Source organism: Alligator mississippiensis, chromosome 4 (genome assembly GCF_030867095.1).
Source record: "Alligator mississippiensis isolate rAllMis1 chromosome 4, rAllMis1, whole genome shotgun sequence".
In the NCBI taxonomy this organism is placed as follows: domain Eukaryota; kingdom Metazoa; phylum Chordata; order Crocodylia; family Alligatoridae; genus Alligator; species Alligator mississippiensis.
Window position 1 is genome coordinate 88,042,529 of NC_081827.1, and position 24,690 is coordinate 88,067,218.

Below are 24,690 nucleotides of genomic sequence, written 5' to 3' on the forward strand. Positions count from 1 at the left end.
CCATGGTACTGCTCTAAAGAATGAACTGTCAGGAATCCATCTTGAAGTCCAAATAGTTCAGTGTGACTGAAACAATCTTAAGATAAGAATTAGAACAGCAGTTTAGCTATCTAATACTTTTATTCTGACCAGAGACCAATGAGTCAGATAGCCCACCATGCTATCTCTCTACTTTGTACATTCAGTCTTTCTTTGGTGCTGCCTTCTGTACATTCTGCTTTAATTCTCCACATTAGCTTCAGAGCTGACTCTTTGCCACCAACCAAATGGTAATTACCTACAGTTCATCAGGGCATAGGAAGGCTGCATGCACATTATATGCTAGAAAAGCTTGTTTCACAGACATTTACTCCTCCTTTTATTTAAAAAAATAGGGCTACCAACTGAGACAAAAAGCTTTTGAGCTCCTTCAAGTGTAAAGTCTTGGGTTTTTTTCTCTGGCAACTTCAAGAACAGCAGTGCCGAAATATCATCTGACTCCAGCTGTGCTATCTGTAGAATCTGTGGAGAGAGAAATAAGAGTGTATACATACATATTTCTCAAAAATAACTGAACATCAAGGGAATATTTTTCTACAGAGAAATGTGTGCCCTCTTTAACGTCCAGAAACCAGGTACCTTCTTATGCATTGTGATCTGATCCTTAAAATTCAGTGTATATTTTCCAATGTTTGCTTACAAAGTGCTGTTTCTATGAATGTTTTTTCCAGTGAAGTCATTTGCTAAAATATCACAGAAAGAGAATGCCAGAGGTGAACAAAGAGCCAGAGCAAATTCATTTAGAAATGTGAACAAATGTTCACAGGTGCTTTCTGAAACATTTACCTATCTTGAGTGTGTGTGTTTGCATATGATTCTACAACATAGAAAAGCCAAGGAACAGAATTTGGCATTTTGTATAGTATCTTTATGCTGTGTAAATTCTATTATTTATATTTGGTTCTCTGTGCCATCAGATTCCACCTTCCATATGCTAGTACTTCTAATTGTAAGTTTATTTTACTTTAAAATGCTAATACATACCCACAAAGCCTATATGAAAATAGCCATTTTGATCTGTTTCTATATTAAAAAGTTCTCCAACTATGTTTCAGAGACCTAAAACGACCCTAACCTGGTGATATATTATAAAAGTGGAATAACAGAAATCACATCATGAAGATCACAGAAAATGTTGAGTGCTCTGCCTTACACATTCACACACTAACTACTTCCACTGCAAAGGCTGAAAAACTAATAAAAGTGACAGAGCAAGATAAAGATAATAGTTACAGTGCTAGACTTGCTGATGACCCTCCAGCTAGCCAGCAAGAGAAACCCAGACAGCAAGAGAAAATAGTCCTCATCTATCATCACAATCTTTGCAGGAAAATAAGCTTCTTTCTTGTATTTTATCCTTTTAATTCTAGTATATCCCAATTTATATGTGTGTGTGTATGCTTCCCTCCATAACAAGTGTCTTATAAAGACCAAAGAGTCATAGGAGAAAGGTGATGAAGTATACAGAACCACTAAGGATTCTTAGTTAACACAGTTGCATTCTTATTGAACATTAAGAATAAAGAGCAGCCAAAATAGCAGGAAATGTGTTGGCAACAGAATAACATGAATATTGTTTGGTAAAAATTATTTATTTAATTGAATCATTCTGCTGTTTCAGCAGCTGAGACGAGCAGGCCAATCCTATTTACACAACTATTTGCTTTTTTCTCTGCTGTATTTATTTACTTTTTAGGAATGATTTAACTCAATCCATAGAAGCATCAGAAAGAACAAAAACAATCTGTGAAATAAACTGACTTTCTGCTTCCTGCAGAGTCATGCATTCAGTCTTTAAGGGTGTCCAGCACAACCCTTGTTCTCAGCATGCATCTAAAAACTGTTATAATTTGCATGGAACTGAAACTTGATAAACACATTTCTCACCTCAGAAGATGGGCTGGTTGTTTTGCTGCAGCAAGGAGGATGTGGAATGATGAGTGGTACTCATAATGTGTGATTTTAATGAGTTTAGTTAAGGAACTGCAAAAACACAGCAAATGATTAGTAACTGGGGATAGCTGAGATGTAATACTGAGCCTCTTTAACCAGGAAAAATGTTTTCTGACCATGGGCAGACAAGGTTCTTTGGGTAAAATGTGATATTTTTTTATTAGACCAACTAAATAGTTGGAAAAGTTGTGGCCATGGGGTGTTCCAGCACTTTGAGACTATATCAGGGTACAGAAATGACCTGGCTATGTCTTGAGCTGAGGCTTAAAGTAGTAGGGGCAGAGAAGGTTAAGAAAGGACCAACTACACTGTCTATGTATTCCACTAGGTAGCTGGATAAACCCATTTTATGCCTATTTAGCACAAGAAAACAAATTTACTGTCACCAATAATCTGGACTGAGGTCTCTTCACCCCCTCCTCCACTAATTCCATATTACACAAGTAAAACACTGTGCTAACCTGCCATAAATAGCATACTTTTCAGGAACAAAGTAAAATAATTTCCAGCAAAACATGTTATGTTTTTGCCAAGTGCTGTTACCTCCCTCCTCTGTTATGAGAAAGCATTCTCTCTTTTTTTTTTTCTTTGCTTAAAGGAGAAAATACAAAAATAAATCATCCAGTTCCTCCACCCTCGTCTTTGTGAATATATTCACTGAAAGCAAGTCGGAAATACCAGTGCATTCTAATCCTGTTTTTCAGTAGAGAGTTGAACATGCAAGTATTCTCAGTATTAATCTAATATTGCTATAAACTATGTAAATAATTTCAACTAGAGGACAGAGAATCAGACAGGTCAACTAGATTTATGCACTTTAGGAAGTGCCTGGTAAAGGTGACCAGAGATTCCTAAAATCCAGGTTTATAAATTTCTGGTTGGACAAACTGTCCCAAAAGCCAACTAAGAAAAAATTCAGAATATTAAGTAGAGTCCGTATGCTCAAAGAACTGAAACTAAACATGTGCACTACATTTTGCTCTAGAATTATTTCCATTAAACTGAGGTCAAATAAAAAAAATACCTTGAGCTAAAAAGTGAACTAGGTTAAAATCCCTGTTCCTCCCTTTCTCTTCACATCTGTGATTGTTCAGAAATGGGGCAGATTAAAATCCTTGTCTTGCCTGCTCAAATAAATAGCAAGTCATAAGAGTGAGTTCACTACACTGCTGCTTTTCTTCCATCTTTCTTTTCCATTTTTCCTCCTCCTCCACTCTTTCCAATTTTCTTACATAGCACAACATCCACGGCAGACAGTGTTTGCCCCAAAAATATAACTGCCAAAGAAGCTGAAGGAACACTGACTTGCAATGACAACCCTTTAGCAAGGGAGTTTAAAGCAACTTAATTTACTGCAGTGCATGTGCCCCTAAATCCTACAGGCAATTTGCAATAATTTAATCACATTTTCCTATATTTAAAAAAACCAAAACCTTTTCTCTTCCCCATGACTGACTGAAAGACTCATAAAGACAAGGTAAAACATCAGATTATAGAAAGGAACAGTGAAATATTAATTTCTCCCACTGAAGCTGCAGTACTTACGGAGATCTCAAAAGAGTGGATAAACTTTAATATGTAATGAGTCACAGTAATGAGGTACTAAAATATGATTTAGAAATGGGTTTGCAACTGTAATTTTGAATGTCATTTGAATGTCATAAATTGGTCAGTCCCTTAAGTGTTTTAAAAGACATTAATTTGTTTTAAAAGACATTAATTTCTCGTGGAAAACTTGGGTACAAAACACTATTTGAAACATTCTGTGGATAAAGTGCCTTTTACTTTGTATCTATTGTATAGTGGCATTTAAATGTAAACAAGTTATTTCTTTCTGAACATTTCCTCTGTCCTTATTTCTACCTGTACTCTAGTACTGTCTCCTTTTAGTGACATCATAATCATCTTCACAGCAGCTAGTAGTGGTTCAAGTGGGGAAAAAACATCAGGAGCAGAGGAAGCCTGTCTACATACATGACATAAATAAAATGGGAGAAGAGATGCATAGAAGATCTGTAATAAAGGCAGCTTTGTCTCTAGATAGAAGGCATTACAAGCTTTTCTAAGATGAATCAGAAGGCCTTAAAATGTAGTCCTAATTTAAAAAGCATCTGTATTAAAATAGTATCTCTTGGAGTAGCAGACCGGCTCCCTGCATATACTCACTACTATTATTAGCAGCAAAAATACATTTTTTTTTGTATTGATTGATTTTATTTTCCTGCTGTTACCACTCCAGAGCCAACAGAGCTTTGAAGGGGCAAAATAAATTCAACTCAAGCTCTCACCTTGAGAGCAGAATTGTTAAATACATTGGGGACCACGTGGGACATGTTCTTCTCCCACCTGAAAACAAGTGGATTCCACGGGAACTAAGGCTGCATTCAAATGCAGGCTGCATTTAAAAACATTTTAACTGAACAGATGAAAGCAGGCTTTCACAACCTTCCTGCGGATGTAGGAATCAGAAACAGCCCTGCTTGGTTTTTAGACAACATTTTGCATTTGAAATATTGGTTCAGAAACAAAATTTATTTGCCCAAACTCAGGGAGACCTTACAGAAAACCGCAATGCCAAAAGTTCCTGGATCATTTTGTGAAGCGTATTCCTAAACCCCAGGAATTGGTGACATGATTAGCTAACCATTAACACTGCTCATTAGCAGCTAGCAAAACTGGACAAAACTAACTCTGATCCCTTCATTTCCTCAAAATTATTTTTAGAGATTACAAATAATCTCTTTCACCACCTCTGTTTGGATCAGTTCCTCAGACTCTGGTTTTGGAAAAACTACCTCAAAAAAGACAGTGGCCCCTATAAAAACGTCCCATCAGCATTTGCAGTTAAATCATGTACGTTTTCTACCCAACTCCTTTTACCTAGTGAACTTTTTAGTAGTAAAGTTCACATCACCTTATCGGTGCTAGACTTCAAGCCTTGACTTGCTTATGTACTGGCAGCTGCAAACTATGCCAGAGGCTCCCATCTGTACGATGTGCCTCCCCCTAGAAAGGGGTTTTGAATGTCAGGATTAACATTTTGAATTTAAAGAGCATAAAAATTGCCGTTCCCTAGGTCAGCCCGTAGGTCTATTGCCCAGTCTCCCGTGTGGCGCGGGGGCAGCCAGCGGAAGCTCTAAGGGAGAAGGACCTGGGTCTGGCTGGGGCTTTTTCGCTGTCCCTCTCCCTCCAGCATCCACGGGTGACAAAGCTCTGCCCCTCACTCCCATTGCCCCTTTCCTCCAAGAAAGGTTTTTCTTCTTTTTTTTAATTATTATTATTTGTATCCCTGGCTTGTCCTCGCTGGGTTCCCAGCGATTCCTCCCCCCTCCCCCCCCCCTTTAAATATTAAGTTTGACCAGGCGTTTCCCCACAACGCTCCACAAATCTCGCCCAGGAAGGGGCTCTCAAGGGGGCTCAAAGGGACGTGGCTCTTCGTCTGAATGCCCTGCTTTGCTGTGAGGGGCGGGAGAGCGACCGCTCCCTTGTGCCGAGCCCCCGGAGACGCGGTGTCACGGAGGGCCCAGCTCGGGGTCGCCTCCCACGGGAGCCGGGCGCCCCTCACAGCTCGCGCTGCCCTCCGCTGAGGGGTGGGCGGCAGAGAGCGGGGCTCGGCGGTCCCGTCGCCCACGGGCAGGAGAGGGCAGCGGACCCCGCGCCGCGGCGGCAGCTGCCGGGCAGGCGGGGCGGGTGGCCCTGTCACATGACGCGGTTCCTGGAAAGTTCCTGGAAAGCAGCAGCAGCAACCGCCGCCGGGGCGGGAGCGGCTGCCGCGGGAGCACGGGCCGGGGTGGGGGTGGTGGGGGGAGGAGAAGGAGGCTCTCCTCTCGCTCGTCCGCGCCCGCGAGCCGGGCAGGCAGCCCCCGGCGCCCCGCCCCGCCCCTGACGGGGGAAGACGGCGGCGGGCGAAGGTGAGCCCCGGCGGGCTGACAGGCGCCTCCATAGCAGCGGATGCTTTGTTCCGCACGCCGCCTATTCCTCGACAGCAGCTGCGGCGCCCTCCGCGGAGCGCGGCCACCCCCTCCTGCCCGCCCCGCCGGCTCCCTCCCCCGCGCCCGCCCGTCCCGCCCGCGCGAGCTCCAACCTGGATGTGAGGCTCGCCAGGCGGGGGCGACGCCGCCGCAGCCCCTGCGAAGCTGCGTGCGGCCCGGGCCCCGCCGCCGCCGCGCCCGCATGGCTCTTACCCCGCGGCCCGGGTGAAGCCTGCCCTGCCCCGGCTCCGCCGCCGCCCGCGCCCTGCCCCCCCGGGACGCGCTGGTGCCAGGCTGCTCCTGAAGCAGGTTTCTCTCAAGGGTTGTTTTTTTTCCCAACGCTGTTTCGTTTCTTTTGTTTTGCGGTTTGTTGTTTTTTCTCGTGGTTTGTTGGGGTTTTTTTGCGCCAGGGATGGTCGCTTCCAGCCCAACTTCCCCGCGAAGCGGCCGGGGCTTGCGGCGGAGGCTCGCGGGCCGGCTGCACCGCACGGCCCCGAGGAGCGGCGCGGGGCAGGGAGGGTCGCGCCGGCACGGGGCGGGAAGGGCTGCCCCCACCTCGGCCTCGGCCTCGCCCTGCATGCGGAGCCACGTGTGACCGCGCCGCCGCCCCCGCGGCTAACTCTCTCCCCGTCTCTCCGCTTGCAGGCGGCGGCCGGGCCATGCACTGCTAGCGGCGCTGAGGGCTCCTCCAAGCCCCGGCCTGGACCCCGCCCGCGGCTCCCCCGGCCCCCGCGCCACCAGCCCGGAGTTGTCGGGGCGGCCCGGGGCCGAGCGGCTGGCCGCCGCCATGGAGGAGCTGCGGCGGGCAGGTAAGCCCGTCCCCGGTGCCCCCGCGCCCCGCCAGGCGGCTCCCCGAGGAGCCCGGCCGCCCTAAAATAGCCCGCGTCCTCCCCAGCCAGGAGCCCTGCTCCCTCGTAAAGCGAAACCGCGGCTGCAGCTGCAGGAAAAGTCTCGGGCAGTGATTAGCCTGCGGGTCCCAGCGCGGACTGTCGGGGGAAAGGAGCTGCTCAGCCCGGCTTTGAAGGGCTCCCATGCGGCGAGGCTGGGTGCAGCATCCCTGCCAGTCTTTTCAGCCCCCGCTCGGAGGACTTTGTTTTTTAGAAACAGAACTTCAAGGCGGACTCTCTCGTGTGTCTCAAGCAAGAGGGGGGGTGGGAAAGAGGCGACCTAGCTGTAGAAACAGCACGGTGGGTTTATTTTAGCACATGAGCGGTGGGGGGGGGGGGGGGCACTGAGAAGGACTTCAGCAACTCAGGATTTTTGCCTTCGGTAGGGCCCTCTGAGGTGGGTCTCCCCAAGGTGCGGTGCTGGGTTGCAATCCCTCTCAAAGCATTTGACTTTGGGGCAGACCAGGATGGTTAAAAGAAATCTCATTCTTGGCTTCGAGAAATTATCTGGTGGGTGCAGAGTTAGACTGGACGCTACACAAAATGCTCTCTGATAGTTCCTTAGGTACTTCTTCTGTTGCTGGCAGATCTTGACATTTAAAAGTTTTAAGTGCTAGCTCTTCAAAAATGCTTCTTAAAGGTGGAAATAGAAAGTGACCAGTCATGTCAAGATGACATGCAACATACAGGAAACTCAATTCAATATTAAAGAAAAAGTTAAAAAATGACTGTGTTGTGGCATGCACTCGATCTTTTTAGTGATTTGTTTATTTTAGCACAAAAAAATAAAAGTGTATACAGTATTTTTTGTATAATAGAAGTAAATAACCTTTTTCCTCCCATCCTCTAACAGGGTGGTACTGGGGCAATATGAGTGTTGCTGAAGCTAAAGAGAGATTACAAGATGCCCCTGAAGGGACTTTCTTGGTTAGAGACAGCTCACATTCAGAGTACCTATTGACTATCTCAGTGAAAACTTCCGCAGGACCAACAAATCTGCGTATAGAATATCAGGACGGCAAATTCAGGCTGGACTCTATCACCTGTGTCAGATCAAGACTTAAACAGTTCAACAGTGTGGTCCATCTGATTGAGTACTATGTCCTCATGTGCAAGGATAGAAGTGGGTCTGAAACAACGTCAAATGGAACAGTGCATCTTTATTTGAACAAACCCCTCTATACTTCAGCTCCATCCCTGCAACATCGCTGTAGGATAACTATAAACAAATATACAAGTAAGATCTGGGAACTGCCTTTACCAACACGACTAAAAGAGTACTTGAAAGAGTATCAATACCAGGTATAAATATCTTTTCTAAATATGCCGTGTGAATCAGTTTTAAATGCAACTCTTTAAAACCAGCCAAAGAACTAAGTATCTAGCTATACGACTCAGCATGGAATTCACTATTAAAGCAGTGAAAATTTTGAGGGGAAAAATTGGATTTGAGATGCCACAGAATAAGGCTCTTTGCAGAATAATCCTAGCTTCTGTTTTTGAAGGGATGGAAGGGACTTGGCTCCAGGCTCCTTAAGAAGGGACATTATTGGCTTGTGAAGAGTTAGGACCCTGTCCAGTATGTATGGCCTTATATTGCAAGTCAAGGGCCTAGAGCATTTAGGTGCCATCAAATAATAGCTGAAGTGTTGACCCACAGGAAATGGAAGAGACTGTGCCATTAGATGGGATATGTCTCTCCAAACAAGTCAATTGGCTGTTGCCTGATCAAAACTAGTTTGGTGCCGATACTGATATATCCATGCAGTCTTAAGTGGATTAGGCTCGTGACTCTTGCCAAACTTATGCAACTAATCAAATCCAGTCAAAAAGTGGAACATCTCTCCACTTTTTACTGAACTGACAAGCCTGTGCTGACTTTTTTGCAAGCATAGGAGTCCTGTGATGATCAATTTTTTTTTTTTCAAAATTCTCTAAAAAATGGATTTAAGGGGGAATGCTTCATTATCTTTCTTCGGAGCACAGGATGTCACCGGTATACTGATTTGATACACCAGGATCTTTGTTAATTTTTAACAGCTTCCATTTGTTTATATCCATGCTATTGAATTTGGCCCCTCTGTTTTTGGATGGAGCTTTAATACTTTCTACCCAGCAGCTTTGGAGTTGCTGTGTTCCAGTGTCTAAGTATGGGTATCAGCAGTTATGGCTGTCTTCTACCATGTAGAATATTTACTTTAACTTGTTTCCCAGAAATGTGGGGAAGTCTTTTTATTTCTTTTTTTTTTTTTTTTAAGCAAAGCATTTACTCACTGTATCTATCAGACTCTATTCAATAAAGTGAACCAAGTTACATGAATATCTGTTTTTTGTATACAGAAATGTGCCACAGTTCAGAAAGTAATGTGATACCACAAATTTCTAGGCTTTTCCAACCAATGTGCAAATGACAGCGTAAGAATCAGTACAGATTAATGTTACTACTCCACCTGTTGCAGAGCTACTTGAAGGTATGAGTGGATTATGTTATGATTCCAGAGGTATAGGCTATGTGCTGAATTCTCAAAATGTGAGTGGTAGCAAGGATACTGAAAGGTGCTAGTTATATTGCAGTAGTGTTCCACGGCAACAAATGCGATTGACACGCTATGGTGTTAGGTGATATTCACCACAAAAGAATGGTCTTGCCTCAGTCTAAATCTAAATTAGAAGCTTGTGCAATAAAAGGAAGAACTAAGGTAGAAGTAATACCTGGTTACATGGGGTAAATAGAGTACAACTTGATTCTCAAGTGACACTTAACCCTTTACCTGTGTCAAAGTAGAATACAGCTTCAGCAAGGACAACTGACAAGATTTGCCTGGGTTTCAGTCAGCTAGGCTTAGATTGCAGCAAAACAAATGTAGCTTTTGTAGTCTGACCTTGTGTGCTACTTCTAGACTCAGAACTCTTTATAATAAGTTCTCTGACAACTTTATGGCATCCAGAATCTCAGTATTGTGTATTCATTTGTTGCAAATCAGAACTGCAGTATAGGAACAACACGCTATGTCAATTGGGAAGGAAGGAGATCTTTTGGAATGCTAGAGGCTGGTTCTGCATTGCTTTTCTTTTGAACAAGGTCAAAGGTGACCACCTTCTTCCTGGCCTCTTCCTCCTTGCTTATTTTCAGTTCTTTATCCTTCCCCTTGCATTTCTTGAGGCAGAGCTTATGGGGAAACAGTTTTCTCTTCCTGCAGTTTTTTTAGAATTTCAAATTTTTTCTGGTTTTGCACTGAAACAAAACCCCTCTTATGAGGGCATTTGTGGCTCTCTTGTTTGCATAAAATAATCAAATGCAGAAAGACCCATTCTAGAATAGTCAACAGTCTAGTGCATTCACCTGGGATACAGAGAAACACTGCTCTGCCTGAACCCAAGTGTTCTATCTCCCCATAGCGGGGGTCAGCAACATTTTTGGGCAGAGTGCCAAAACCCTAGCAAACTCGACTTGTAAGATGTTGGTGTGCCAGGGGTAGATAGTGGGGGAGCCACGAAGGGCCCGATCCTTGTGGCAATACAACCAAGGCCCCTTCCCTGCCATCCACCCTAAGGTGCACATGCTACGCACAATGCCTTCACGTGCCACACTGGCACCCATGCCAGGGGTTGCCTACCCCTGCCCCATAGGATGACTGTCCTAACCATGTCATTGTTCAGGGGTTGTTGTCTCTGCTGTTGGGAAATTGCCTTCTGGATTTGAGATGTCTTTCCCAATGAAAACTTCACCAACACTGGCACATATGAAAGTTTTAGTTTTGATCAGCTGGCATTTTTTGGTTAAAAAATAAATAAACCTCAGAACCAGGCAATCTATTGGAATGCCCATTGCTACAGCCAAGAGAACATAATAGTGTCTCTATATTAGCCATTTTAGTGCTGACCATTTTTAGCAAAGCTGATATTTGAAGTGTCAGGAAATGTCACAGATCCCAGGCACAAAAGCAATGGACTGAGTCCCTACACCAAGATTCTACAACCAGTGGACCAAAGTCATAAGACAAACTGGGAATGGGGCAGAGAGACGATTGGGGAGCTAGAAAGACAAAAGCAATAAGATGGTCATGTCTTAATTATGATGAACACAAGTCAGTTCACCGCTGGCAGGTGTCCCTACAGGCCTCACAGCAGGGATGCATTCAGAGTTGGAATCTGAAGACAGATGAGGCAGGTAGCCAGAGGGAGTTTTGTGGGATGCTTTCCAGTGTATAAGGGCAGCTACTGGTTGAAGGCTGGGAATACCAGTGAGCAGAGGTAGTAGTTGATGTAATAATCCAAGTCCAGTTAAGAGTGGAATTAAGTCATAATATGGTCCATGCTTCAGGCAAGTAGACTGCTAAACATGATAGATAAGTAGATTGGAGTGGTAGTTTGTGATGTGTTGGAAGCAAGAAACACTATTTTGAATGAATTTGAGGGGGACCAAGGCTAGTATGAAATTAGTATAAGCCCAGCCTCTCATTGGTACAGCCCATGGATTTTGCATCAGTACAATTTATTCTCTTTACCTCCATGTGCTAGGGCAAAATCACATTGCATACTTAGTAACAGGCTGTATGGGCTGTGTGAATTTTCCAGCAATTTGTTGAATATGTAATGTTTAATTTCTGACTCTTTAGATTCAAAAAGTGATTGTAAACTATTGTTTTGAATCTAGTCTCATCCAGACTGGATTATTATTGTCAACCTGAAATAGTTGACAGGTATTGGTCAAGTCCACAAAAGTCACAAGACTGGTTATCAGGATTTTTTTTAAGCATTGGCTCTTGTTTTGTTGTTGTTGTTGTTGTGAATCTTTCAGTATAAAAACATTTTTAATTGTTCTCTGCAATTATCACTGCTGTAAACTTTCTCATGAAATGAAAGTTAAGAGCCTCATGATTTTAAAAGGTTATGCTTTTGATGTGGAAAACCAATGAAAGTTCTGAGCTGGCAACACTACAGACATGAACACAAATTCTAACTGACGTGTCACTTAAGGTTCCATCTTGGTTGTTTAGGTATCAAGTATTGAAATGTTGCTTGTTCTATAGTGAAGTGAATAAATGGCTATACTACAAAGTGGGTGGGTAGGGTGGGAATGCAACCAAGCAGCTGCACCCATCACATTAAAGTAATTTAATTTTAATCTGATCTCTTTAATATTACTCTAATTATATTTTATATAACCACCTTCTACGTAAACAGTTTCTAATTACTGTAGAGAAGGTGTGGACTTAGGAGGGAAAATGGTTCACTAGAAGGTAGGGTTTTTTTATTAGCATAAGTAGCTCACAGCCTGAAATACAAGATTTTAAGTCCTAGTCCCTAAATAAAATGGGAAATGCAACATCCTATTGGTGGCATGAACTCTTATCTTATCAAACTTTGTCATATCTCAGGCAAACTTTCAGCAAGTCATTGTCCTTGCTATTAAAGCTTGTACATGATAAATGAGTTAAATGGAGTTTCTTTCTATTTATTTTTAATACTTTTCTAAATACATGCTGCAGAATATTTTTATGACAATTCCTGTGGAATGAGTAGGATTTCACTTTTAATAGTTCGGATAAAAATGTAGAAAATACAGATGACATGAAAAGAAAGCATTCAGAATTGGGTATTTCATCTAAATAGTCTTTGAACATTTAAAAAATGTTATTACTTCAGGCGCTAGAATAAATTCCCAGATATCACATTGATGTAGCCAGAATTAATGAATGAATTTCATTAATTTCTTTAAATGTATTTGGGTCTCACCCTTTTTGTGGAAGGAGAGTCACTTGAACAGCTTTGTGGAAATGGAATGAAATTCTATCACACACATACATTTGCTGTTTCAAAACCAGAAGTTCATCTACAGACCACCAAATGAGCAGAGCTGGCCAGTATACACAATGGAAATAGGTGTGAGAAGGTCCTTCTACCTCAGTCTGAACCCTGCAAAAGCACTTTTCAGAGTGTTAACTTTTCCATGTCTATAATACAATGGAAAACACTATGCAAACAAACTTGAGAGTATACCTAGCTAAAGAGAAGATACCACCTCACAACATGATTTTAGTCTGTATGCCATGATATAGTTCAAATTCAAGCGGTAATACGCTGAACATACACTGAAAGAACCTGGAACCAACATTTGTTACCAACTACAGCTGGGATCATTAATACTGAGCAAATGCCTTAACCCTTCGAAGTCGCAAATAATTTTGTTAGAAAAGGGATTGGTTATACTGTTGGTCCAGCTAGAGCAACTACAACATCATGTTTAGAAAATATTCTGCTTGCTAAGGGGGTGATTTCCTGCAGCTTATGGTTGTCCAGAAAAGACTGCCTGTATTTTCATAGGAACAGAGGAACATCACACCCTACAGTCGAATAGTCGCCTGTTTACTAGAATCCAAGATGAGGTTTTTTTACTCATTCAATACTAGGGGGTGGGGAGCCTGCAGAAGAACCTCATCTTGGATGTGAGTATTGGCTTGGTCAGGCAGCTGCTCCAGCTCCAGCTCCAGCCCCAACCCAGGCCCAGAGCAGAGCTTGAGCCAGGGCCACAACCTGCCCCATGCCAAGGCCAGGCCCAGAACTGCTGCTGCCTAGAGTCAGTAGCAGCTGCACTGGGTCAAGGTCTGGGGCTAGTGGCACAGATTTGATGACTGTGTGGCAGCATGAGTCAGGAATTGGGTGGGCTGGGGCCTGGGGCAGAGTTGCTACTACTGCCTAGCTAGGGCTGGGGCCAGAGCCACCATGTACCCTGTGTCTTGAGCCAGAGCTGCCACATAGGGCAAGCAGCAGCAGGATGTAAGTGGCCAAAGGGACAAATGGCGGCAGTGGGACAGGGGTCGAGGGGCACAAGCTCAGATGAGCAAGGGGCAAGGGTCACACCACTTGGCTACCCGCCACCCGCTCGCATGCTGCTGCTTTCCCCGCCACAGGTGTGGGGAGCATGAATTTAACGTGACTCTCCGGTAATAGGTTCTGCATATGGAAAATGGTAACAAATGAATAATTTTCCATGTATAGGCTCTAATTATTGGTGGGGGAGTCATTTTAAATTCTAAGTTGTCTTGGATTCAGGTAAATACAGTACTCCAAAGAATATTTTCAGATAGAACGAATCTTCTCTACGCTTTTCTGGAGAGTATGGATGCATCATAGCAGACTTTAGCTTCACTTCTATGGGCACATCTACACATGCATGTTAAAGCAAAACAATAAACTCTGGTGCATATTACACCAGAGTTTATTGTTCCCAAGCACCACAGCATGTTCAGCCAGGTAAGAGTAGCCCCGAACTAACAGGGGATCCAGGGTTGGGGAGGGAGGGGAGTAGGGGATCAGTCTGTCAGTCTGGGGCTGCTCTGATTTGGCTCAACGTGCTGTGGAGGGGCTCACTGAGGCTCCAATGTGGGGCTAGCCAGCAGGCAGCCCCCACACTTGAAATACCCTCATGCCCCAGCCAGCTGGGTCAGTGTCTACACAGGTGCTGCTGTGCACAAAGAAAGTCCTCAGCTGGACAGTACTTGTATTTACAAGTACTAACTTGCTACAGAATTTATTAGTTTCCTGCTCTCTAATAGGACCACATGTGTAGTTCCCAATACGTTTACTGCAGAGCTGATTAGGCACTTCTGCAGTAAACATTTTGTGTAGATGCGCCTTATGTTAGGTATTTAGAGATTGTGTGGGGGAGGAATCAATAAATTGTGTGTACGATTTTTATTAATTTTAACAAGAACGTCTTTGTGTAAAATGTTGACTCTTAGGGGAAAATTGGCATGTGTCAAAAACATGTGTCTGTTGGGAGCCAAGTGGTGCCAGAGTGTGAAGACTTAATTGTATTAATTTATCAACAAATATATAAGATATTAAAATCAATTTACTTGGAACAATTCAACAGAAGAACAGAAGAAAACTATCAAATTTATGGTCTTTGACTTCAGTGATAAACTGCAGGTCCTTGTTGCAGTCAGAAAATAAAAGAAACTGTCTGAAAAGGACAGGCTCTGCTTTTTTCCGGAATTGGGAAAAACAATGGGAAGCCTCTTGTCAATCTTCAAAAAAATTCCAAGACAACATCCAACAGTGCTCTGTGAGAATAAGAAAAAAATGGGGAACAAAGGCAACTTATTTTGGGATGAGACAAAAGCAGAGATTCTGTGAGGAAAGATTCAGATGGATATTTTATAGGACATATTCGATCTTGACTGACAGTTGAAATAAGAAATTAAATTTGCTTGCCTTAATTTTTCTTTCATTCATTTCAAATTGTTTGTGTCAGTGAATTATTTTGTTTCAAGTCAAATTGGCTTTAAAGGCTGTATAGTAGATATTTAAATTCTGCATGCAGTAGGTTACTAGATAAGTAAATACCTTACACTTGATCCCAGCCCAAAAGGTTGGTCTAAAGCCCACTGTAGCTAATAGAAAAATACTTTTATTTACCTTGGTATGCTTTGGATTGGGATGTATAAACTTGACCCAAGAAACTGTGGTATAATGTATTGATTGATGTTGGAAGGTTATAGGATTGCTTTTTATTTTATCATATATTTTAAAATTCATGTTACATATTTAGGTCCCAGTCCTGCACTCAAATTCTTGTGGCAGAATCTTCACCCACGCAGAGCTCCATTGAAGTTAATGAGAGCCTCTCTTTGTACTGGGTTTCTGTTTATCACATTTTGGACGTTTGCTTTTCGGTACCGTTACCTGTTGTGTATCAGTCATAGTTGAACATTTCCTGATGTACCTAAATCTCTTCCAACACAATTCTGCTTATATATCCCACAAAATATAACACATAAACCTTCTATTTGTACAGATCTAATTGCAAGACAGTAGGTACAATTAATACTATAGCAAAACAACTTTATTCTGTCCGGTAAGGATGAACAAAATTAAAATATCAATTTTGATAAGGAATAAGTCACAGATCAATAATTATGTGGTTATTTTTGTTGTGCTTATTGAACTCCTTGTTGATTCATCTTTTTACAGGAAAAGCACTGTTATACAGAATTTATCTTATGCTAGAGACAATCTATATGTTCTTATGTGTAGCAAACTTAAATTTTATTATGTTATTAACATAAAAATGTTTAAAATAATCAATATTTTGATGAACATCTGACATATATTTAAGCTACACTGGTGGTATCATCTTTTAAATGGTTGTACTTTGATATGGAGGAAAAAAGTAAGAAACCTAAAACCATTTGTGGCTAGATTACACAAAAAATAGCAACATACCTTCTGTGAGCAGAAATTAATTGACGTATTATAAATGCATGTTACCTATATGGAAAACTGATTGCAAAATCTCATTGCTTTCTAGAACTAGATGTCATTGTTTTAACCTGTTTCTTTTGTCGAAGTTGTAATTGTCTGTCTTTTACAACACATCGATTTTCTTGTCGTTTAGCAACCACACACCATAAGGAGTTTCACTGCAAATGGGCAATAAACTGTTAGCACAGATGAACTTTTAATAAAAGAAGGGGTTTTTTATTTTAAATGGAGCTTGGGAAATCTGGAAAGTGACAAAATTCTTTAAAGGATACTTGGCAAAACTTTCTCTGAGCTATCAGTAATAACTTAAGGTTTACCCTGAAATTTTGTTTTAAAATGTGCTATATAGACCATTTCAAATATGCTGTATTTGATCATTTCAAGATTGGAAAAAGAATCAAAAGATTACCAGAATAAGGTATCCGTTTCTTCCTTTAAATAAAATAGCCTCCTTGTTTCCTCCATACGTAGCATTATACACAACTAATTCCATGTTTCATATACTACAATTTGTAGGAAAAAAAGTTAGTTTTGAGATAAAACTTCAGCCCTGTCTCCTAATTTTATTAGCCATATTGTTTGAAGTTAGATGTGTGATGTTGGTGTATAATTTAGAATCTGATTTCATGTGTCTAATTCCCATATTACTAAAATGTGAGTTCCATTTAAAATGTATTTAATTAGCCTGACACATTAAACATTAAGAGGGTTCCAATTCTTATCCAAGCACCAAATGAACCTTTAAAAATCAGCATGTAGATGAACTGCATAAATAAAGACTATTAACATCATAAAAGTTATAAATACTTGTAATAAATATATTTTTTAAATTGAAATAAAAATGGCTTGTGTGAGAAATATCTATTATACTTTGAAAATATCCATTGCAAATATTAATTGCTGTGTTTTCTAGTGATTTCTTCCTGAAAAGATTATGCTTTATTCACATTTGTTCTATATATATATATATATATATATATATATATATATATATATATAGCTAAATTGGTGCTGCTTTATATTTTTGGCCAGAGATTTTATATACCAATGTAAACAGAATTGAGAACAAAATTCTGTCCAGTACCACCAATGAAACAGTTACTTTTGTTACTGAAAATAATCAAATGAGCATTTCAAACTTTACATACATAAATACCCATGTATTTCAGCACTACGATTCTGAACTCTCATTGACAAAATACTATAAGGGGAGGGAATTTCTGAAAACATTCTAAAAAGCATCATTGATATTTTACATCTATCATTCTCTGGCTTAGCTGGACTTCCTTAGTTTTCAAAACTAAAGTCTTTATCATTCAAATTAAATATATGTCTTTAACTACTTTCAACTGAGTTTTCTAGACACACAAAGTTCTGAGATGTTTCCCGTGAATTCATTCTATTACTATAAACTTGACTGATGACTTTCTGCTGTATCTTTCTTTTCCCATCTTAGTCTTAGAGGTTTTGTGATAGATTTAACAAATTAGATGCGTTTCCAATAAACAAAATGTAGAGGCTCAAATTTCACTTTTTTCCCTTAAAGTGGAATGCTGTTCTACAGCCAACTGAAAATAAAGCATAGTCCTAATAGATTAAATCTGGTTGCACCAGCTTTAAAAACACATTTTGGCTCCTATTATCAAAAGAAATGAATCATTCAGCATGTAGAAAACAAGGAAAATATGTAAATACTAATGTAACATCTGCCTATGTTTTGCGGGAGGGGTTCTAAGTTTTTAATATGCTTTAAAAAGTCACTTTAAAATACAGTATTCTGATATTTAATAACTTAGATTAAAAAAATGAATGTTATTGTCAGAGTAGGATGATGGTGAGTTTGGTTCATACAGGTTTTGGCTGGCTACCCTTAATCTAAATGCTTAGCCAAATAAGTTATGCAGAGTCCTCAGGCTTTGCCTGAGGGGCATCTTTTCCCTGTAACTGCAAGTTAAACAGTGTTTTTAGCACAGCTGATGAACTTAACCAGAAAGCCTTTACTATTTCTAGTTCATGTTTAGTGTTAAAACAAAACTCCAACCTGTGCTCCTAAAATAACCACATGATTAGTTATTCTCATCCTCCCTCACCCCCTCTACTTCTGTTTGTAACTCTCATTTCTTGCATCTATCTGCTTTTAGATTGTAAACATTTAGAGACAGAGACTTCATGGCTCTTTTGAAACCAATGAGAATTGCCATTGACTTTAGTGGAGGCAGGATTTTACATCATGCATTCTGGGTCTTCAGTGAAGTTCCTGAGGTAGTATAAAAGAAGTAATAAAAATTGGCATCATCACAGGCAGATTAAATATAGCTATCAGGCATATGATGATGAGGCATAGAAGGTATCAGTGTTTGGTCACCCTTATTCTAGATGACAACATGATTTCTGCGGTCTATATCTGTCTGAGAGAAACAAGCAGCAGCCAGAGAAGTAGGAAATTGTGAAGGGAGGCTTTCATAGATCATGTGATTCAGCTCTGAAAAGTAACAGTATAAACGGATCACTGAGTTCCCTGTTTAATGTCTCTTTGTGATTCCATGTCAGCTTCACTCTGTTTGCAAGTATTGTATTTCCATACTTCTAGCCCTACAAACTGTCCACAGGGTCTGAAAGCTTGAAAAACACCTCTGTGGGCGCATCTACATGAGATGTTTACTGTGGAGTAGACTAGTTAGCCCTGCAGTAAACGTCTCGGTGTCTACATGTGCAAGGCTATTAGGCTGGAGTAAACTAATAAACTCAGCAGCAGGATACTACTTGTAAATACAAGTAGTATCCTGCTGTGGAGTTTTTTTACTCAGCAGCAGCACATGCATAAATTCTGACCTGGTTGGCTGGAGCACAAGGGTACTTCAGTGCACAGGCTGTCTGTCACCTAGTCCCACACTGGATCACCCTCGTGCCTCAGTAAGCCCCTCTGCAGCATGTTGAGCTGGGTCAGAGCAGCCCTAGCCCGGCAGGCTGATCCCCTGGACCCTCTGCTAGTTGGGGCTGTTCCAACCTGGCTCAACATGCTCTGGTTCCAGGTGCACGTTCAAACAGCACACCTGAGAGTAATAAACTCTGGTGTGATAAATGCCGTAGTTTATTGTGTCACATTTCATATGCACATGTAGATGTGCCCAGTGTACTTTGGTAACAATTACTATATTCTGCTTATATGCCAGGATTACAGTTATTGATGCACAGGAAAGAAGAACTTGTCCATTTTGTGGTTTTCTTGCATCTTTCATTTAGGTAATGTATAAATCTTATATTCCAACACAATATATTGAATCATGCATTAATGATTTTTAAACTTGATATCTATATTCTTGTATGTACATGCAAGGTAAAATTATTCACCTGTGTTCAGTGGAAGTATTGAAGTAAGAAGATATTTATCAGTAACTTAAATGCCTTACATATCAAGTAATTTCTCTGGAAATAATCCTGAAATATGTACATGTTATTTATGCATGTGAGGATTAAGCTAAGACATTCTTTAAGACTTGCCTAATATATAGCATTCTTGAAGAAGTTGTCTAAATAATAAAATGTGTATCATTTCTTTAAACACTTCTCAAATTCAGTATACTTCAAACCTTGTCTTTTGGATAGTAGTTTATGTTCTTACATTAACTTTGCTATTGTGGGTGCCGAGTATAGCCGGAATGGGGCCGCGATGGAGTGGAATTAGGCACAAACGCGTACTGGTTGAATTGAAAAGAACTTTACTTACAAACTGACGTACAGGGACTTACGTCGATGCACACAGTGTAGGCACTCTCCGTACAGGTTACAAAAACAAAGAAGAAACCGGGCGGCACACCGATGTTTCCGAGCATGCAGGGTACGGGGTACGTCGGGATGGTCGTCGACGGGGAGTGGTTGGTGGTTGATCAGGCCTCCAATTTTGCTCCAAGGTACACGAGGAACTCGTTCCCAACGTGCACGTGGAGTTCTCCGACTTGGGCGGAAACTACCCAAGCTTTTATACGGCTAGTGAGCCAATTGCTAGCCGCCGGGTATGAATAATTTACGATGAGCCAATCGGTAGCATGCATCCAAACGGTGCAACTGCTAGTTTTGGAGGGAGCTGATCACTGCACCAAGGCTTTTCCCGCCGTAGCGAGGCATCCCTTGCACCGAGTACTCGCATTGTGCTAAGAATTCTGCTGTGTCGAGGCACTTTTAATTACTAAGTACAGACAGCTATAAGCTATTAGGCACTCAAAAATGGAAGGAAAATAGGAGATTTTTTTGAAGACATGTCTTCATACTGCAAAATATTGAATGTAGCCATATGTACAGCATATGCATTGTACTAGCTTTAAAAAATATTACTTTGCTTTGTATATTCTTAGCCATGTGACAGATATTCCCTGGGTGAAGTCCCTAGCAAATATCTGAGGAAAGTTTCTATAAACAACTTCAAGTATACTTAATTGTGTATGAGACATTTAGACTCTATGTACAAATCAGATTTCTTAAGTGGCAAAATTTCCAAAAGCATCAGTAACACTTACCATTTTTGTTTTCTGAAGGAGAGTCACAAGCACTCAGACCAGATGGCAGTAGGCTTCTGTGACTGCCTACGTCTCCGTCAAGTCAATACATTCCGACAACACAGCAGCTCTTTTCTCCCATTCATGGTCCCCAAATACAGTACGTGCTACACTTGACCTTAAAAAGTAAATTAGGTTAGAAAAAGGAAACAGATTACGTTCCTGCAGCGCATGTGGTATCTGACACCAACACTCACTCAAAAGAAAGTAGTGTCATAATAATATGTGATAGGAAATAACATTAAGTCACACTACTGAATCTATCATAGTTCCTGTCATTTATTATATTTCCAGATATCTGGAAATAAACAACTGATGCTGAAAGAAATATGTTCATATTTGATAAGCTATTAATAATTATTAGAGAGTATTGTTTTGCATATGGTATGTGTGGTATAGCAAATACAGTGTCAAGATACCAAAATATTTGTTATAGGAGTGGATTTTGTTTTACCAATGTTTCTCTTTTATGTAAAAGTAGCTTCATTTTAAGTTTGATGAAATTGTTCAGCTGAGTGCAAAGAAGCTAAATATATGTAATACTGAATTTGGTATAGCTGTATATGTAGTACAGGAAGACACCAGCATCTGGATGAGGTAACATACACTTACAGAAATCACTATTCTAATGAGTAATGTGTTCAAATATTTCTGTTATTAAAACTTCAGTGGTTTTGAAAAAAAATAACAGAAGAGTAATATCCACTTGAGTTAAGGTTTTGTTTGGCTATTTGTTTATAAAAACTCATTAGCAATAGAAAAAGAACCTATGTGTAGGTAAAGGGATGACCCTGTGTATTTCTGAGCACCGTCAATACCCATCAACCTCCGTGAGTGGAGGAAGGCTTTATTTCCTGTAAGGGAGCTCTTACAGTTTCAGGCCTGAACAGCATTAGAGCAATAGTATACAAATGATACATTCATGGACAGTACAAATAACCTACTGAGTAGGGGTGTGCGAAGCAGGCCCTATTCAGTTTGGATTGGCCCAGAATCAGGGACAGTGATTTGATTCGTTGGTTCGGATCACTGTCCCTGATTTGATTCGGCCAAATCCGAATCTCAAGATTTGATGCTGATTCACAGAATCAGCGATTCGGACACTGACACAACTTTAAAAGTTTTTTCTACATGCCTTGAGGTAGCAGGCGTGGCTTGTGATCGCTACGATGCTGGGGTGCATGGAGCGTCCATAAGAGTGTGGGAGGGCCCTCTATGTGCTTGGTGGCGAACCCAGAAGTGGACTAGAAATACTTCTGGTCCACTTCTGGGCCTGCTGGGGAGCGTGCTGGGGGTTCCCTCCAGCTCAGTGATCGACCACAGGGGGATCCCAGGTGCCCCCCCGGGCCCAGGAGGCACCAGTCGCTGGGGTGTGGGGGGCCCCCACTGCATGCTCCCCGGCGGACCCAGAAGTGCTTCTGGTCCACTTCCAGGTCTGCTGCCAAGCATGCTGGGGACCCTCCTGTGCTTCTGTGGGACATTGCACGTGCCCCAGCATCACTGCGTTCATGAGCTGCCTGCTACCTAGAGGTATGTAGAAAAAACATTTAAAGCTGTGTTTGAATCGCTGAATCTTTCTGAATCTCTCTGAATCAATTTGGAGGGTTCTGATTCTATTCAGAGAGATTAAAGGGTCCTCTGATTTGATTTGGATTTGGAGATTCGGCCACTGAATTGGGCTGAATCTCCACCGAATCGAATCAGGAACCAAAACTTTGCACAGCCCTACTACTGAGCCTAGTACATAGAAAAGCACACAGAAAGAATAAGCTGTTTACATAAGGGAAATAGTGAAATAAATACTAATTGTACTAGGAGTTCTGTTAGTTATTAGCACTTATATAAACATTATATATATTCGCATTTTGGTTTTACACCATCAGAGCTTCAGCACAAACAAATAGGAAATAGGAAATCAAGAAGACATAGGATGAGAAATAACATGCAGCCTTTAATTAAGAAACAATCAATTTGCAGGGCATTTTGAAAGTTTGCCCTGTGTGCTATTAAGAGACTAGATTTATTAAAGTTTTGTATCCTCTATGGAAGGAATCCTAGGGGCGATTTCTACTTAACAGATATTTTCCATATATTACATAGACAATTCAGGCTACACACTGCATTGTTATTTGCTTCCAAAGGAGGATTTTACAAGTGAAGGTATGTTCAAGTTTCAAGGTCAATTTAAGTAAAAATTCTTTTCACATATATTAGCTCCCTAGCATATTTAGCTCAGACTTGGAAAGTGTTCCCATGGTATGGAAACTGAACAGAATTTTTTGTTGTGAGTGGTTCTAACAAGTTAATAGAAGAAGACAGGACAAATGGAGAGCTTAAAATAGGGCATTTAGAATATTTTTTGATAGAGTCCAAAAAGTTGTATAACAGTTTTTACTTGGGAGAACATTCTTTAATGAAATGTTGTACTAACAGGTAAAGTGATAGATACTTGATGAAAAAATGTTTCTCAAGAGTGAGAAATGTTCTCTTTTGTGAATGTCTTTAAAGATTGGTTATTCTAATTAATTTAACTTAATATCATTAGTATCAACTAGTCTGTTAGCAGAATTTTGAGATAGAAGGAAAGAGGCATTTCTCTTAGGAAGATTTTGTAGTTATATCTGGTATTTATATTTAATGTTAGAGAAATCAAGTAATTTTTTTATCAGTAGGAAAGGCAGAAGGAAGATCTAGAAATGGTAGATACTAGCTAAATCAATTTTACAGTGTTATTGAAGGAAGGAAGGACAGTTGAAATAGTGGGAAATTGCTTACTCTGTCTTCAACCATTTTGGTTTTGTGTAACTGAAGAACGACTCTAAATTTGGGCCCCATGGCCTTGATCCTGTACCTGGGTCTTCACAGGCAGACTGCTGGGCCTGGGTAAAAGTTCATTGATTTCAGCAGTAGCAGAGTCAAAGAAAAGGAGATATGCAAATAGATGGAATTTTGTCCTCATTGGAGTCTATTGGTTATTTGTATAGATGTTGATGTCACTGTTTGCCATGGGCAGGAGTATAAAAGTTCTACCAACCAACTCCATATCAGCAGGGTTTGAATTAACTTTGACTCTGGGTGGGGAGGTTTGCAAAAAAATGTGGCTGGGGTTGGGCCTGAGCACATGGGTTCCCACTGGTACCGCAGGGCTAGGGCCAGTGGTGGTGGCAGCAGCTGGAAGGAGATGGAGATTTAATTGCTGGTGAAAATCTATAGTAGCTCCTTTCTGTGCTGCCATAGTGTGCTGTATCTCAGGACCAGACTGCTGCTGTGAGAAGGCAACAGACTGAAGGCATGGATTATGGAGCAGGTATGTAGCTGCCTAACTCCTATTGACGCCTGCAGAATCAGAGCCATAACATCAGGAGGAACCTGACACCATAAATTACAAAAGATTAAGGTGTTGTGTTATAAGAAAAGCCAGAAATAAGAACAGATGGGGTTAACACACACAACATTTAAAAAAATAGACACAGGTTTAAAATAAATACAAATAATTCTCCAGCATATAGAAACACGTTCAAGTGCCAAACAATTTCCACTCCACCCATTACAGTACTTGGGAAACAAGTTATATTGACATTATGATCATTCATTAAAACTATTTAAAAGAATAATAATGGCATCCTTGGCATTTTTATTCAGATAAGATTGCTAAACCTTCCCACGCCTAGAAAAACAGATGTGTAAAAACATCCATCATGCAAACCTTTGCCACCTAGAGGTGTGCGTGTCCATTGTGAAGATAGCAGTTTGTGAGGACAGCAATATTACTAAGGTAACTTTTGAACAAGGAGGCCCTTGCTACACGTTACACTGTGAGCTGCACAAATGTTGATCAACTTAGTGCTAACTTGCAGTCATACCTTCAATTTAGGCAGCACATCTGTGGGGAGCAGCCACACCTTAATAGAACAGGAGCTGGGTTATGCGGATCAAGAGATAATCCTGCCCTGGAGCGGTGCAACTTTGAGCCACATAATGCATTCTTTAAGCCAGTGGTTCTCAACCTTTTTTGTT

General features: G+C 41.1%; 1 protein-coding gene and 1 long non-coding RNA gene across 4 annotated transcripts; one reads left to right on the top strand and one right to left on the bottom strand.

The window, feature by feature from the left end:
• Positions 1-101: 101 nt before the first annotated feature.
• LOC109281531 (uncharacterized) lies at positions 102-6,138 on the bottom strand. 2 transcript variants are annotated; one of them, XR_009461652.1, is made up of 3 exons: positions 6,077-6,138; positions 1,927-2,022; positions 102-722 (listed from the first exon to the last, which is right to left on the bottom strand). It is a non-coding gene; the product is annotated as an uncharacterized LOC109281531 (long non-coding RNA). The 2 variants fall into 2 exon arrangements; XR_002088203.2 differs by lacking the exon at positions 6,077-6,138 and having other exon boundaries at positions 1,927-5,333.
• On the top strand, positions 6,094-23,710 carry SOCS2 (suppressor of cytokine signaling 2). Of its 2 annotated transcripts, none has more exons than XR_009461651.1 (4): positions 6,094-6,772; positions 7,704-8,152; positions 19,294-19,363; positions 20,653-23,710. XR_009461651.1 is itself a non-coding variant. In XM_059726186.1 (4 exons), exons 2-4 carry the CDS (start codon positions 6,751-6,753, stop codon positions 19,306-19,308), a joined length of 486 nt encoding a protein of 161 aa, XP_059582169.1. In that variant the 5' UTR covers positions 6,094-6,272; positions 6,609-6,750; the 3' UTR covers positions 19,309-23,710. The 2 variants fall into 2 exon arrangements, 1 of the variants encoding a protein (XP_059582169.1); XM_059726186.1 differs by having other exon boundaries at positions 6,094-6,272; positions 6,609-6,772; positions 19,294-23,710.
• Positions 23,711-24,690: the final 980 nt, after the last annotated feature.